Raw genomic sequence first — 15,456 nt, forward strand, 5'->3', positions numbered from 1 at the left:
CATACTATACTGTGGCTTTTTTTAAAATCGACATGCTATACTATGGCTTTTTTAGGATAGTCGACATACTATACTATGACTTTTTAAAAAGTCAACATACTATACTGTGGCTTTTTTAAAATCAACATACTATACTATGGCTTTTTTTAAAAATTGACATACTATACTATGGCTTTTTTAAAAATCGACATACTATACTATGATTTTTTTTAAAAGTCAACATACTATACTATGGCTTTTTTTAAAATCAACATGCTATACTATGACTTTTTTAAAAAAAAGTCGACATGCTATACTATGGCTTTTTTTAAAATCGACATGCTATACTATGACTTTTTTAAAAAAGTCAACATACTATACTATGGCTTTTTTTTAAATCGACATGCTATACTATGACTTTTTTTTAAAAAAATCGACATGCTATACTATGACTTTTTTTAAAAAGTCAACATACTATACTATGACTTTTGCAGACAAAAATCGACACGCTATACTATGACTTTTTTTTAAAAAAATGTCGATATACTACACTATGATTTGTTTTATTAAATCGACATACTATACTATGACTTTTTTTAAAAAGTAGACATATTGTACTTTGACTTTTTTATAAAAATCGACATACTATACTATGACTTTTTTGTTTTTAAAAATCGACATGTTATACTGACTTTTTTCTAAAAAATCGACATACTGCACTATGACTTTTTTTTTAAAAGAAAATCGCCATACTATACTATGATTTTTTTTTTAAAAATGTCAACATACGACACTATGACTTCTTTTTTTTAATCGACATACTATACTATGACTTTTCTTAAAATCAACATGCTATACTATGACTTTTTTAAAAAAAAGTCGACATGCTATACTATGGCTTTTTTTAAAATCGACATGCTATACTATGACTTTTTTAAAAAAGTCAACATACTATACTATGGCTTTTTTTTAAATCAACATGCTATACTATGACTTTTTAAAAAAAAAAATCGACATGCTATACTATGACTTTTTTTAAAAAGTCAACATACTATACTATGGCTTTTTTTAAAATTGACATGCTATACTCTGACTTTTTTAAAAAAAGTCGACATACTATACTATGACTTTTGCAGACAAAAATCGACACGCTATACTATGACTTTTTTTTAAAAAATGTCGATATACTACACTATGATTTCTTTTATTAAATCGACATACTATACTATGACTTTTTAAAAAAAGTAGACATATTGTACTTTGACTTTTTTATAAAAATCGACATACTATACTATGACTTTTTTGTTTTTAAAAATCGACATGTTATACTGACTTTTTTCTAAAAAATCGACATACTGCACTATGACTTTTTTTTTAAAAGAAAATCGCCATACTATACTATGATTTTTTTAAAAAAATGTCAACATACGACACTATGACTTCTTTTTTTTAATCGACATACTATACTATGACTTTTCTTAAAAAAAGTCAACATACTATAATATGACTTTTTTTTAAAAGACGCCATACTATACTATGACTTTTTTTTTAAAAAATTAGACATACTATTGTATGACTTTATTAGTATGTCGACATACTATACGATGACTTTTTTAAAAAAAAATTGACATACTATACTATGACATTTTTTTAACTCAACATACTATACTGACTTTTTTAAAAAAAAGTCTACATACTATACTATGACTTTTTTAAAAAAAACTCAACATACTATACTATGACTTTTTTTAAAAAAGCCTATATAATATACTATGACTTTTTTGTTTTTAAAAATCGACATGTTATACTGACTTTTTTCTAAAAAATCGACATACTCCACTATGACTTTTTTTAAAAAGAAAATCGCCGTACTATACTATGATTTTTTTTTTTAAAATGTCAACATACTACACTATGACTTCTTTTTTTAATCGACATACTATACTATGACTTTTCTTAAAAAAAGTCAACATACTATAATATGACTTTTTTTTAAAAGACACCATACTATACTATGACTTTTTTTTAAAAAAATTAGACATACTATTGTATGACTTTATTAGTATGTCGACATACTATACGATGACTTTTTTAAAAAAAATTGACATACTATACTATGACATTTTTTTAACTCAACATACTATACTGACTTTTTTAAAAAACTCAACATACTATACTATGACTTTTTTTAAAAAAAAGTCGACATACTACACTATGACTTCTTTTTTAAATCGACATACTATACTATGACTTTTTTAAAAGTTGACATACTATACTATGACTTTTTTTTAAAAAAGTCGACATACTACACTATGACTTCTTTTTTAAATCGACATACTATACTATGACTTTTTTAAAAGTTGACATACTATACTATGACTTTTTTAAAAAAGTTGACATACTATACTATACTATGACTTTTTCAAGAAAAAAAATCGACACGCTAAAGTCCACATACTATACTATGACTTTAAAAAAAATAGACATACTGTAGTATGACTTTGTTATTAGTATGTCGACATATTATACTATGACTTTTGCAGACAAAAATCGACTTTTTTTTAAAAAATGTCGACATACTACACTATGACTTTTTTTTTTAAAATCAACATAATATACTGTGACTTTTTTTTAAAAAATGACATACTATACTTTGAATTTTTCTTGGAAAATAAATGACCTCCTATACTATGACTTTCTGAGAAAAATCGACATGCTATACTATGACTTTTTTATGGGGAAAAAATTCAACATAATGTAATATGACTTTTTATTTAAAAAAAATAAACTCAATATTCTATGACTTTCTGAAAAAATCGAGAAGCTATACTATGCCTTTTTATAAAAAGTTGACATACTATACTGTGACTTTCTTTCAAACATTGACATATTATACTATGACTTTTTTGAAAAAAAATCGACATACTATTCTATGACTTTTTTTTAAATCGACATACTATACTACGACCTTTTTTGCAGACAAAAATCGACAGAATATACTATGACTTTTTTTAAATCGACATACTATACTATGACTTTTTTTTAAAAAAAAGTCATAGTATAGTATGTCGATTTTTAAAAAAAAGAACACAGTATACTATGACTTTAAAAAAATGACATACTATACTATGTTTTTTTTTTTTAAATTGACATACTAGAGTATCACTTTTTATTTGAAAAACATGACCTACTATATTATGACTTCATGGAAAAAAATCAACATACTATACTATGACTTTTTTTAAAAATCGACATACTCTTCTATGACTTTTAAAAAATAAATCGACATACGTTGAAATACTATACTATGACTGTTTTAAAAAGAAATCGACCTGCTATACTGACTTTTATGGGGGGGAAAAAATCGACATGCTATACTATGACTTTTTAAATAATCAACATACTAGTTTTTTTTGTTTTTTTTTAAATTGACATTCTCTTCTATGACTTTTTTTAACAAATCAACATTCTATAATATGATTTTTTTTTTAAATCGACATACTATAATGACTTTTTTTGAAAAATCGAAATATTATACTATGACTTTTTTTTTAAATAATTTGTGTTATTATTATTATTATTATTATTATCATTATCATTGTAGATAGAGAATTCTGCGACATACAACCAGACATAATAATCAAAGTACATGTTCATCAAACATCATAAAATCAGTAAAAATGTACTGACTGTGATTCTTCTTCTTCTCAGACGATGGTTCTGGCAAGCGGCGGTCAGGATGGCGCAATCTGTTTGTGGGACGTCTTGACGGGGAGTCGAGTCAGCCATGTTTACGGTCACCGTGGTGACGTCACCTCACTGGTCTGCACCACCTCTTGTGTTATCAGCTCAGGACTGGACGACCTTATCTGTATCTGGGACCGCAGCACAGGGATCAAACTCTACTCCATACAGCAGGTAATCTCTGTGTTTCTGACACCTGGCGCACCTCTGAGTGTTTCTGACACCTGACGCACCTCTGACTGTTTCTGACACCTGACATACTATACTATGACTTTTTTTAAAAAAAATCAACAAACTATATTATGCCTTTTTTTAAAAAAAAAAAATTCGACATACTTTACTATGACTTTTTTAAAAAGTCGACACACTATACTATGACTCTTTTTTTTTTAAGGGTTAGGGTTAGGGTAACTTACCTCTAACTGTTTCTGACACCTTACGCATCTCTGTTTCTGACACCTAACTCACCTCTGAGTGTTTCTGACACCTTACGCACCTCTGACTGTTTCTGACACCTTACATACTTTTAATTGTTTCAGACACCTGAACCCGAGTTAACCTCATCTCTTTCTGTCCTCATCAGGAGGTGGGCTGTGGAGCCAGTCTGGGCGTGATCTCCGAGTCTCTCCTGGTGACGGGGGGTCAGGGCTGCGTCTCCTTCTGGGATCTGAACTTTGGTGACCTGCTGCAGACAGTCTACCTGGGCCAGAGCAGCGATGGTCAGGGCGTCCGGCAGCTGCTGGTTCTTGACAACGCCGCCATCATCTGTGACTTCGGCAGCGAGCTCAGCCTGGTGTACGTGCCATCTGTGCTGGAGAAACTGGACTGAGGACAGACGGATGACAGAAAATCATGCACTCAGAACTTAACTTCCTGTTTCTTTGCTTTCTGTTGTTTAGAGATACGATCATGTGACCATGTGATCATGTGACCATGTAAAGCTGTTTTTCTCTGACTGATTGTACGACCTGCTGCATTTGATGGTCGCAGGGTGACGAACACTGGATGATGAATTGTTGACGTTTCTCCACCCGTCATCAGTTTATGCTTTTTTTAACACGTGTGTTTGTTGTGTGGCTCCGCCCTCAATGCTGCTTCAGTGGGTGGGGCTTCACTGTGACCCCGCCCACCCAGAGAGGAAGATAAAGTTGTCTCTTTATTTTTTAATATTCCTGCTGCCTCTTTGGCTCGACAGCGGAGCGCAGCCACAGCGAGCTCTGCAGGTCTGCGGCCTGTCAGACGAGCTGTGAATGAATGAATGAGTGAATCTGAACCTGCTGAGAACAAACTGTGTGAGTGAGTGACGGAGACGTAAAGATCACTGTACAAAGTCAGCCTGTTTTTATATGTATAAATCTTATTTATTAGTGATACACTTTGGAATAACAGTTTGTTTATGAATGTCGGCTCTTAAAAAAAACAATATAACAAAATAATGATAAAGATGGCGAGTGTTTATTTGTTTGTTTGTCAAAGGATTCTCTGGAGCGTTACCGTGGAAACACAGCGCGTCTGATCTTCACCTTCATCAGACTGCCTCCAATTTACAAATACATCACCATGTTTACAAACACAGCACCGTCATGTTTACAAAGACAATGGCGCCATGTTTACAAACACACCCGCCACCATGTTTACAAACAGCGCCGTCATGTTTAGGAACACAGTGCCAAAACGTTTACAAACACACCATCGCCACGTTCACAAACACAGTGCCGCAATGTTTACAAACACACCGTTGTCACTGTTGGGTTTTTTTTTTAAATCATTGAAACTGCTTCAGCTTCAACATTTCATCTGACCACTAACACAACCTCCCTTTACCCAGCATATGTCACTTCCTGTACACACGCCCTCACAGAACATGTCACTTCCTCTACTTCTTAGATGTCTGCCAGACTGCGGGCTCACTGACCTGAGACCTGTCGAAAGTGTAAATAACAGCTGACCTGAGACCTGTCAAAGGAGTTAATAACAGCTGACCTGAGACCTGTTGAAGGAGTTAATAACAGCTGACCTGAGACCTGTTGAAGGGGTTAATAACAACTTACCTCAGAAATGTCAGTGAATAACAGCTGACCAGAGACCTGTTGACAATTAATAACAGTTGACCTGAGACCTTTTCAAAGTTAATAACAGCTGACCTGACACCTCTCGACACAGTTAATAACAGCTGACTTGAGACCTGTCGACAGAGTTAATAAGAGCTGACCTGAGGCCTATTGACAGTTAGTAACAGCTGACCTGAGACCTGTTGAAGGAGTTAATAACAGCTGACCTGAGACCTCTCAACACAGTTAATAACAGCTGACATGAGACCTGTCGACAGAGTTAATAAGAGCTGACCTGAGACCTATTGACAGAGTTAGTAACAGCTGACCTGAGACCTGTTAAAAGTTAATAACAGCTGACCTGAGACCTGACAGAGTGAATAGCAGCTGACCTCATACCTCTCGACAGAGTTAATAACAGCTGACCTGAGACCTGTTCAAAGTTAATAACAGCTGACCTGAGACCTGTTGACAGAGTTGATAACAGCTGACCTGAGACCTGTTGACACAGGTAATAACAGCTGACCTGAGACATGTTGATAGAGTGAATAACAGCTGACCTGAGACCTGTTCACACAGGTAATAACAGCTGACCTGAGACCTGTTGACAATTAATAACAACTGACCTGAGACCTGTTCAAAGTTAATAACAGCTGACCTGACACCTCTCGACAGAGTTAATAACAGCTGACCTGAGACCTGTTGACAGAGTTGATAACAGCTGACCTGAGACCTGTTGACAGAGTTGATAACAGCTGATGTGAGACTTATTGACAGAGCTAATAACAGCTGACCTGAGACCTGTCGACAGAGTTAAAAACAGCTGACCTGAGATCTGTTCAAAATTAATAACAGCTGACCTGAGACCTGTTCAAAGTGAATAACACCTGACCTGAACAGTTAATAACAGCTGACCTGATACCTGTTCAAAGTTAATAACAGCTGACCGAACACCTGTCGACAGAGTTAATAACAGCTGACCTGAGACCTCTCAACAGAGTTAATAACAGCTGACCTGAGATCTGTTCAAAATAAATAACAGCTGACCTGAGACTTGACAGAGTGAATAACAGCTGACCTGATACCTCTCGGCAGAGTTAATAACAGCTGACCTGAGACCTGTCAACAGAGTTGATTACAGCTGACCTGAGACCTGTTCAAAGTTAATAACAGCTGACCTGATACCTGTTGACAAAGTTAATAACAGCTGACCTGTGACCTATCGACAGAGTTAATAACAGCTGACCTGAGACCTCTTCAAAGTTAATAACAGCTGACCTGAGACCTGTTCAAAGTTAATGACACCTGACCTGAACAGTTAATAACAGCTGACCTGATACCTGTTCAAAGTTAATAACAGCTGACCGAACACCTGTCGACAGAGTTAATAACAGCTGACCTGAGACCTGTCGACAGAGTTAATAACAGCTGACCTGAGACCTCTCAACAGAGTTAATAACAGCTGACCTGAGATCTGTTCAAAATTAATAACAGCTGACCTGAGACTTGACAGAGTGAATAACAGCTGACCTGATACCTCTCGGCAGAGTTAATAACAGCTGACCTGAGACCTGTCAACAGAGTTGATTACAGCTGACCTGAGACTTGTTCAAAGTTAATAACAGCTGACCTGATACCTGTTGACAAAGTTAATAACAGCTGACCTGTGACCTATCGACAGAGTTAATAACAGCTGACCTGAGACCTGTTCAAAGTTAATAACACCTGACCTGAACAGTTAATAACAGCTGACCTGATACCTGTTCAAAGTTAATAACAGCTGACCGAACACCTGTCGACAGAGTTAATAACAGCTGACCTGAGACCTGTCGACAGAGTTAATAACAGCTGACCTGAGACCTCTCAACAGAGTTAATAACAGCTGACCTGAGATCTGTTCAAAATTAATAACAGCTGACCTGAGACTTGACAGAGTGAATAACAGCTGACCTGATACCTCTCGGCAGAGTTAATAACAGCTGACCTGAGACCTGTCAACAGAGTTGATTACAGCTGACCTGAGACCTGTTCAAAGTTAATAACAGCTGACCTGAGACCTGACAGAGTGAATAGCAGCTGACCTCATACCTCTCGACAGAGTTAATAACATCTGACCTGATACTTCTCGACAGAGTTAATAAGAGCTGACCTGAGACCTCTTGACAGAGTTAATAACAGCTGACCTGAGACCTGTTCAAAGTTAATAACAGCTGACCTGAGACCTGTTGACACAGGTAATAACAGCTGACCTGAAACCTGTTGACAGAGATAATAACAGCTGTCCTGAGACCTGTTCAAAGTTAATAATAGCTGACCTGAAACCTGTTGACAGAGATAATAACAGCTGACCTGAGACTTATTGACAGAGCTAATAACAGCTGACCTGAGACATGTTGATAGAGTGAAGAACAGCTTACCTGAGACCTGTTCAAAGTTAATAACAGCTGACCTAGCACCTCTCGACAGAGTTAATAACAGTTGACCTGAGACCTGTTCACACAGGTAATAACAGCCGACCTAAGACCTGTTGACAATTAATAACAGCTGACCTGAGACCTGTTCAAAGTTAATAACAGCTGACCTGAGACCTGACAGAGTGAATAACAGCTGACCTGATACCTTTTCAAAGTTAATAACAGCTGACCTGACACCTCTCGACAGAGTTAATAACAGCTGACCTGAGACCTGTTGACAGAGTTGATAACAGCTGATGTGAGACTTATTGACAGAGCTAATAACAGCTGACCTGAGACCTGTCGACAGAGTTAAAAACAGCTGACCTGAGATCTGTTCAAAATTAATAACAGCTGACCTGAGACTTGACAGAGTGAATAACAGCTGACCTGAGACCTGTTCAAAGTGAATAACACCTGACCTGAACAGTTAATAAAAGCTGACCTGATACCTGTTCAAAGTTAATAACAGCTGACCTGAGACCTGTCGACAGAGTTAATAACAGCTGACCTGAGACCTCTCAACAGAGTTAATAACAGCTGACCTGAGACCTGTTCAAAATTAATAACAGCTGACCTGAGACTTGACAGAGTGAATAACAGCTGACCTGAGATCTGTTCAAAATTAATAACAGCTGACCTGAGACTTGACAGAGTGAATAACAGCTGACCTGAGACCTCTCAACAGAGTTAATAACAGCTGACCTGAGAACTGTTCAAAGTGAATAACACCTGACCTGAGACCTGACAGAGTGAATAACAGCTGACCTGATACCTCTCGGCAGAGTTAATAACAGCTGACCTGAGACCTGTCAACAGAGTTGATTACAGCTGACCTGAGACCTCTTCAAAGTTAATAACAGCTGACCTGATACCTGTTGACAGAGTTAATAACACCTGACCTGAGACCTCTTCAAAGTTAATAACAGCTGACCTGAGACCTGTTCAAAGTTAATAACAGCTGACCTGAGATCTGACAGAGTGAATAACAGCTGACCTGAGATCTGTTCAAAATTAATAACAGCTGACCTGAGACTTTATAGAGTGAATAACAGCTGACCGGAGACCTCTCAACAGAGTTAATAACAGCTGACCTGAGACCTCTCGGCAGAGTTAATAACAGCTGACCTGAGACCTGTCAACAATGAATTAATGACAGTTGACCTGAGAGCTGTTCAAAGTTAATTACAGCTGGCCTGAGACCTGTTCAAAGTTAAAAACAGCTGACCTGAGACCTGTCAACAGACTCAATATTGGCTGACCTGAGACCTGTCGACAGAGTTAATAACAGCTGACCCGAGAACTGTTCAGTTAATAACACCTGACCTGAGACCTGACAGAGTGAATAACAGCTGACCTGAAACCTGTCAACAGAGTTAATTACAGCTGGCCTGAGACCTGTCAACAGAGTTAATTACAGCTGGCCTGAGACCTGTTGACAGAGTTAATATTGGCTGACCTGAGACCTGTTGAAGGAGTTAATAACAGCTGACCTGAGAACTGTCAAAAGAGTGAATTATAGCTGAAATGAGACCTGTTCAAAGTTAATAACAGCTGACCTGGAACCTATTTATAGTTAGTAAGAGCTGACCTGAGACCTGTCAACAGAATTACTTACAGCTGACCTGAGACCTGTTCAAAGTTAATAACAGCTGACCTGAGACCTGACAGAGTTAATAACAACTGACCTGAGACCTGTCGACAGCGTTAATTACAGCTGACCTGAGACCTGTTCAAAGTTAACAACAGCTGACCTGAGACCTGATAGAGTGAATAACAGCTGACCTGATACCTGTCGACAGAGTTAATAACAGCTGACCTGAGACCTGTCCATTGAGTTGATTACAGCTGACCTGAGACCTGTTCAAAGTTAATAACAGCTGACCTGATACCTGTTGACAAAGTTAATAACAGCTGACCTGTGACCTATCGACAGAGTTAATAACAGCTGACCTGAGACCTCTTCAAAGTTAATAACAGCTGACCTGAGACCTGACAGAGTGAATAGCAGCTGACCTGATACCTCTCGACAGAGTTAAAAACAGCTGACCTCAGACCTGTCGACAGAATTAATGACAGTTGACCTGAGAGCTGTTCAAAGTTAATTACAGCTGGCCTGAGACCTGTTCAAAGTTAAAAACAGCTGACCTGAGACCTGTCAACAGACTCAATATTGGCTGACCTGAGACCTGTCGACAGAGTGAATAACAGCTGACCCGAGAACTGTTCAGTTAATAACACCTGACCTGAGACCTGACAGAGTGAATAACAGCTGACCTGAAACCTGTCAACAGAGTTAATTACAGCTGGCCTGAGACCTGTTCAAAGTTAAAAACAGCTGACCTGAGACCTGTCAACAGACTCAATATTGGCTGACCTGAGACCTGTTGAAGGAGTTAATAACAGCCGACCTGAGACCTGTCGACAGAGTTAATTACAGCTGATCTAACACCTGTTCAAAGTTAATAACAGCTGACCTGAGAACTGTCAAAAGAGTGAATTATAGCTGAAATGAGACCTGTTCAAAGTTAATAACAGCTGACCTGTAACCTATTTATAGTTAGTAAGAGCTGACCTGAGACCTATCAACAGAATTACTTACAGCTGACCTGAGACCTGTTCAAAGTTAATAACAGCTGACCTGAGACCTGACAGAGTTAATAACAACTGACCTGAGACCTGTCGACAGCGTTAATTACAACTGACCTGAGACCTGTTCAAAGTTAACAACAGCTGACCTGAGACCTGACAGAGTGAATAACAGCTGACCTGATACCTGTCGACAGAGTTAATAACAGCTGACCTGAGACCTGTCCATTGAGTTGATTACAGCTGACCTGAGACCTGTTCAAAGTTAATAACAGCTGACCTGATACCTGTTGACAAAGTTAATAACAGCTGACCTGTGACCTATCGACAGAGTTAATAACAGCTGACCTGAGACCTCTTCAAAGTTAATAACAGCTGACCTGAGACCTGACAGAGTGAATAGCAGCTGACCTGATACCTCTCGACAGAGTTAAAAACAGCTGACCTCAGACCTGTCGACAGTATTAAGGACAGTTGACCTGAGAGCTGTTCAAAGTTAATAACAGCTGACCTGAGACTTGACAGAGTGAATAACAGCTGACCTGATACCTTCCAACAGAGTTAATAACAGCTGACCTCAGACCTGTTCAAGGTTAATAACAGCTGACCTGAGACCTACCAAGTTAATAACAGCTTACCTGAGACCTGTTCAGAGTTAATGACAGCTGACCTGAGATCTGGCAGAGTTAATAATAGCTATCTTGAGACCTGTTCAAAGTTAGTAACAGCCGACCTGAGAGTTGACAGAGTTAATAACAGCTGACATGAGACCTGTCAACAAAGTTAATAACAGCTGACCTGGAACCTATTTAGAGTTAATGACAGCTGACCTGAGACCTGTTGACAGAGTTAATAACAGCTGACATGAGACCTATCGACAGAGTTAATTTCAGCTGACCTGAGACCTGTTCAAAGTTAACAACAGCTGACCTGAGACCTGACAGTTAATAACAACTGACCTGAGACCCGTCGACAGAGTTAATTACAGCTGACCTGAGACCTGTTCAAAGTTAATAACAACTGACCTGAGACCTGACAGAGTTAAAAACAGCTCACCTGAGACCTGTCGACAGAGCTAATTACAGCTGACCTGAGACCTGTTCAAAGTTAATAACAACTGACCTGAGACCTGACAGAGTTAATAACAACTGACCTGAGACCTGTCAACAGAGTTAATAACAGCTGACCTGAGATCTGTTCAAAGTGAGTAACAGCTGACCTGAGACCTATCGACAGAGTTAATCACAGCTGACCTGAGACCTGTCGACAGAGTCAATAACAGCTTACCTGAGACCTGTCGCAAGAGTCAGTAACGGCTGACCTGAAACCTGTAGACAGAGTTAACAACAGCTGACCTCAGAAATGTCAGTTAATAACAGCTGACCTGAGACCTGTTGACGGAGTTAATAACAGCTGACTTTAGACCTGTTGACAAAGTGGATAACAGCTGACCTGAGACCTGTCAGCAGAGCCACAAATGGCTGACCTGAGACATGACAGTCAGTACCAGCTGACCTGAGACCTGTTCAGAGTTAATAACAGCTGACGTAAGACCTGTTGACAGAGTTAATCACAGCTGACCTGAGACCTGTCAACAGAGTCAATAACAGCTGACCTGAGACCTGTTTAGCTAATAACAGCTGACCTGATACCTGTCAACAGAGTTAATTACAGCTGACCTGAGACGGGTCGACAGTTAATAACAGCTGACTTTAGACCTGTTGACAAAGTGGATAACAGCTGACCTGAGACCTGTCAGCAGAGCCACAAATGGCTGACCTGAGACATGACAGTCAGTACCAGCTGACCTGAGACCTGTTCAGAGTTAATAACAGCTGACGTAAGACCTGTTGACAGAGTTAATCACAGCTGACCTGAGACCTGTCAACAGAGTCAATAACAGCTGACCTGAGACCTGTTTAGCTAATAACAGCTGACCTGAGACCTGTCGACAGAGTTAATTACAGCTGACCTGAGACCTACCAAGTTAATTACAGCTGACCTGAGACGGGTCGACAGTTAATAACAGCTGACTTTAGACCTGTTGACAAAGTGGATAACAGCTGACCTGAGACCTGTCAGCAGAGCCACAAATGGCTGACCTGAGACATGACAGAGTCAGTACCAGCTGACCTGAGACCTGTTCAGAGTTAATAACAGCTGACGTAAGACCTGTTGACAGAGTTAATCACAGCTGACCTGAGACCTGTCAACAGAGTCAATAACAGCTGACCTGAGACCTGTTTAGCCAATAACAGCTGACCTGATACCTGACAGAGTTAATTACAGCTGACCTGAGACCTACCAAGTTAATTACAGCTGACCTGAGACGTGTCGACAGTTAATAACAGCTGACCTGAGACCTGTCGACAGAGTCAGTAACGGCTGACCTGAAACCTGTAGACAGAGTTAACAACAGCTGACCTGAGACCTGTTGACGGACTTAATTACAGCTGACCTTAGACCTGTTGACAAATGGATAACAGCTGACCTGAGACATGAAGGAGTCAATAACAGCTAACCGAGACCTGTTTAGAGTTAATAACAGCTGACGTAAGACCTGTTGACAGAGTTAATAACAGCTGACCTGAGACCTGTTTAGCTAATAACAGCTGACCTGATACCTGACAGAGTTAATTATAGTTGACCTGAGACCTACCAAGTTAATTACAGCTGACCTGAGACGTGTCGACAGTTAATAACAGCTGACCTGAGACCTGTCGACAGAGTCAGTAACGGCTGACCTGAAACCTGTAGACAGAGTTAACAACAGCTGACCTGAGACCTGTTGACGGACTTAATTACAGCTGACCTTAGACCTGTTGACAAATGGATAACAGCTGACCTGAGACATGAAGGAGTCAATAACAGCTAACCGAGACCTGTTTAGAGTTAATAACAGCTGACGTAAGACCTGTTGACAGAGTTAATAACAGCTGACCTGAGACCTGTTTAGCTAATAACAGCTGACCTGATACCTGACAGAGTTAATTATAGTTGACCTGAGACCTACCAAGTTAATTACAGCTGACCTGAGACGTGTCGACAGTTAATAACAGCTGACCTGAGACCTGTCGACAGAGTCAGTAACAGCTGACCTGAAACCTGTAGACAGAGTTAACAACAGCTGACCTGAGACCTGTTGACGGACTTAATTACAGCTGACCTTAGACCTGTTGACAAATGGATAACAGCTGACCTGAGACATGAAGGAGTCAATAACAGCTAACCCCGGGCCCTGTTTAGAGTTAATAACAGCTGACCTGAGACCTGACATAGTTAATAACAGCTGACCTGAGACCTACCAAGTTAATAACAGCTGACCTGAAACCAACCAAGTTAATAACAGCTGACCTGAGACCTGTTCAGAGTTAATAACAGCTGACGTGAGACCTGTTCAGAGTTAATAACAGCTGACCTGAGACCTGTTCAAAGTTAATAACAGCTGACCTGAGACCTGACAGAGTGAATAACAGCTGACCTGATACCTGTTCAGAGTTAATAACAGCTGACGTGAGACCTGTTCAGAGCTAATAACAGCTGACCTGAGACCTGTTCAAAGTTAATAACAGCTGACCTGAGACCTCTCGACAGAGTTAATAACAGTTTACCTGAGACCTACCAGAGTTAATAACAGCTGACCTGAGACCTATTCAGAGTTAATAACAGCTGACCTGAGACCTGTCGACAGAGTTAATAACAGCTGACCTGAGACCTGTCCAGAGTTAATAACAGCTGACCTGAGACCTACCAGAGTTAATGACAGCTGACCTGAGACCTATTCAGAGTTAATAACAGCTGACCTGAGACCTGTCGACAGAGTGAATAACAGCTGACCTGAGACCTGTCAACAGAGTAACAGCTCACCTGAGACCTGTTGACAGAGTTAATTACAGCTGACTTGAGACCTGTCGACAGTTATTAACAGCTGACCTGAGACCTGTCGACAGAGTTAATAACAGCTGACATGAGACCTGTCGACAGAGTTAATAACAGCTGACATGAGACCTGTCAACAGAGTTAATAACAGCTTACCTGAGACCTGTCGACAGTTAATAACAGCTTACCTGAGACCTGTCGACAGTTAATAACAGCTGACCTGAGACCTGTCAACAGTTATTAACAGCTGACCTGAGACCTGTCGACAGAGTTAATAATAGCTGACTTGAGACCTGTTGATAGAGTTAATAACAGCTGACCTGAGACCTGTCGACAGAGTTAATAATAGCTGACTTGAGACCTGTTGACAGAGTTAATAACAGCTGACCTGAGACCTATTGACAGTTAACGACAGCTGACCTGAGACCTGTCAACAGAGTTAATAACAGCTTACCTGAGACCTGTCGACAGAGTTAATAACAGCTGACCTGAGACCTGTCCAGAGTTAATAACAGCTGACCTGAGACCTACCAGAGTTAATGACAGCTGACCTGAGACCTATTCAGAGTTAATAACAGCTGACCTGAGACCTGTCGACAGAGTGAATAACAGCTGACCTGAGACCTGTCAACAGAGTAACAGCTCACCTGAGACCTGTTGACAGAGTGAAATACAACGGACTTTAGACCTGTCGACAGTTATTAACAGCTGACCTGAGACCTGTCGACAGAGTTAATAACAGCTGACATGAGACCTGTCGA

The 15,456-nt window shown here is 39.3% G+C and overlaps 1 protein-coding gene and 1 long non-coding RNA gene across 5 annotated transcripts in view; one reads left to right on the forward strand and one right to left on the reverse strand.

Moving 5' to 3' along the window:
- LOC125893421 (SREBF chaperone) overlaps nt 1–5,160 on the forward strand; it is an 86,791-nt gene extending 81,631 nt beyond the window's left edge. For both annotated transcript variants that reach the window (XM_049584086.1, XM_049584087.1), the window contains 2 exons: nt 3,691–3,897; nt 4,307–5,160. In XM_049584086.1, coding sequence (XP_049440043.1) covers nt 3,691–3,897; nt 4,307–4,552 — 453 coding nt within the window. In that variant the 3' untranslated portion in view covers nt 4,553–5,160. The remainder of the gene's footprint in view (nt 1–3,690; nt 3,898–4,306) is intronic.
- A 631-nt stretch (nt 5,161–5,791) lies between these two features.
- LOC125893423 (uncharacterized) lies at nt 5,792–15,452 on the reverse strand. Of its 3 annotated transcripts, XR_007449891.1 has the most exons (4): nt 14,784–14,803; nt 14,654–14,749; nt 9,687–14,524; nt 5,792–9,489 (listed from the first exon to the last, which is right to left on the reverse strand). It is a non-coding gene; the product is annotated as an uncharacterized LOC125893423 (long non-coding RNA). The 3 variants fall into 3 exon arrangements; XR_007449890.1 differs by lacking the exon at nt 14,784–14,803 and adding an exon at nt 15,443–15,452 and having other exon boundaries at nt 5,808–9,489; nt 9,687–14,749; XR_007449889.1 differs by having other exon boundaries at nt 5,808–9,489; nt 9,687–14,749; nt 14,784–14,793.
- Nucleotides 15,453–15,456: the final 4 nt, after the last annotated feature.

The sequence above is a fragment of the Epinephelus fuscoguttatus genome, linkage group LG8 (genome assembly GCF_011397635.1).
Source record: "Epinephelus fuscoguttatus linkage group LG8, E.fuscoguttatus.final_Chr_v1".
NCBI lineage: Eukaryota > Metazoa > Chordata > Actinopteri > Perciformes > Serranidae > Epinephelus > Epinephelus fuscoguttatus.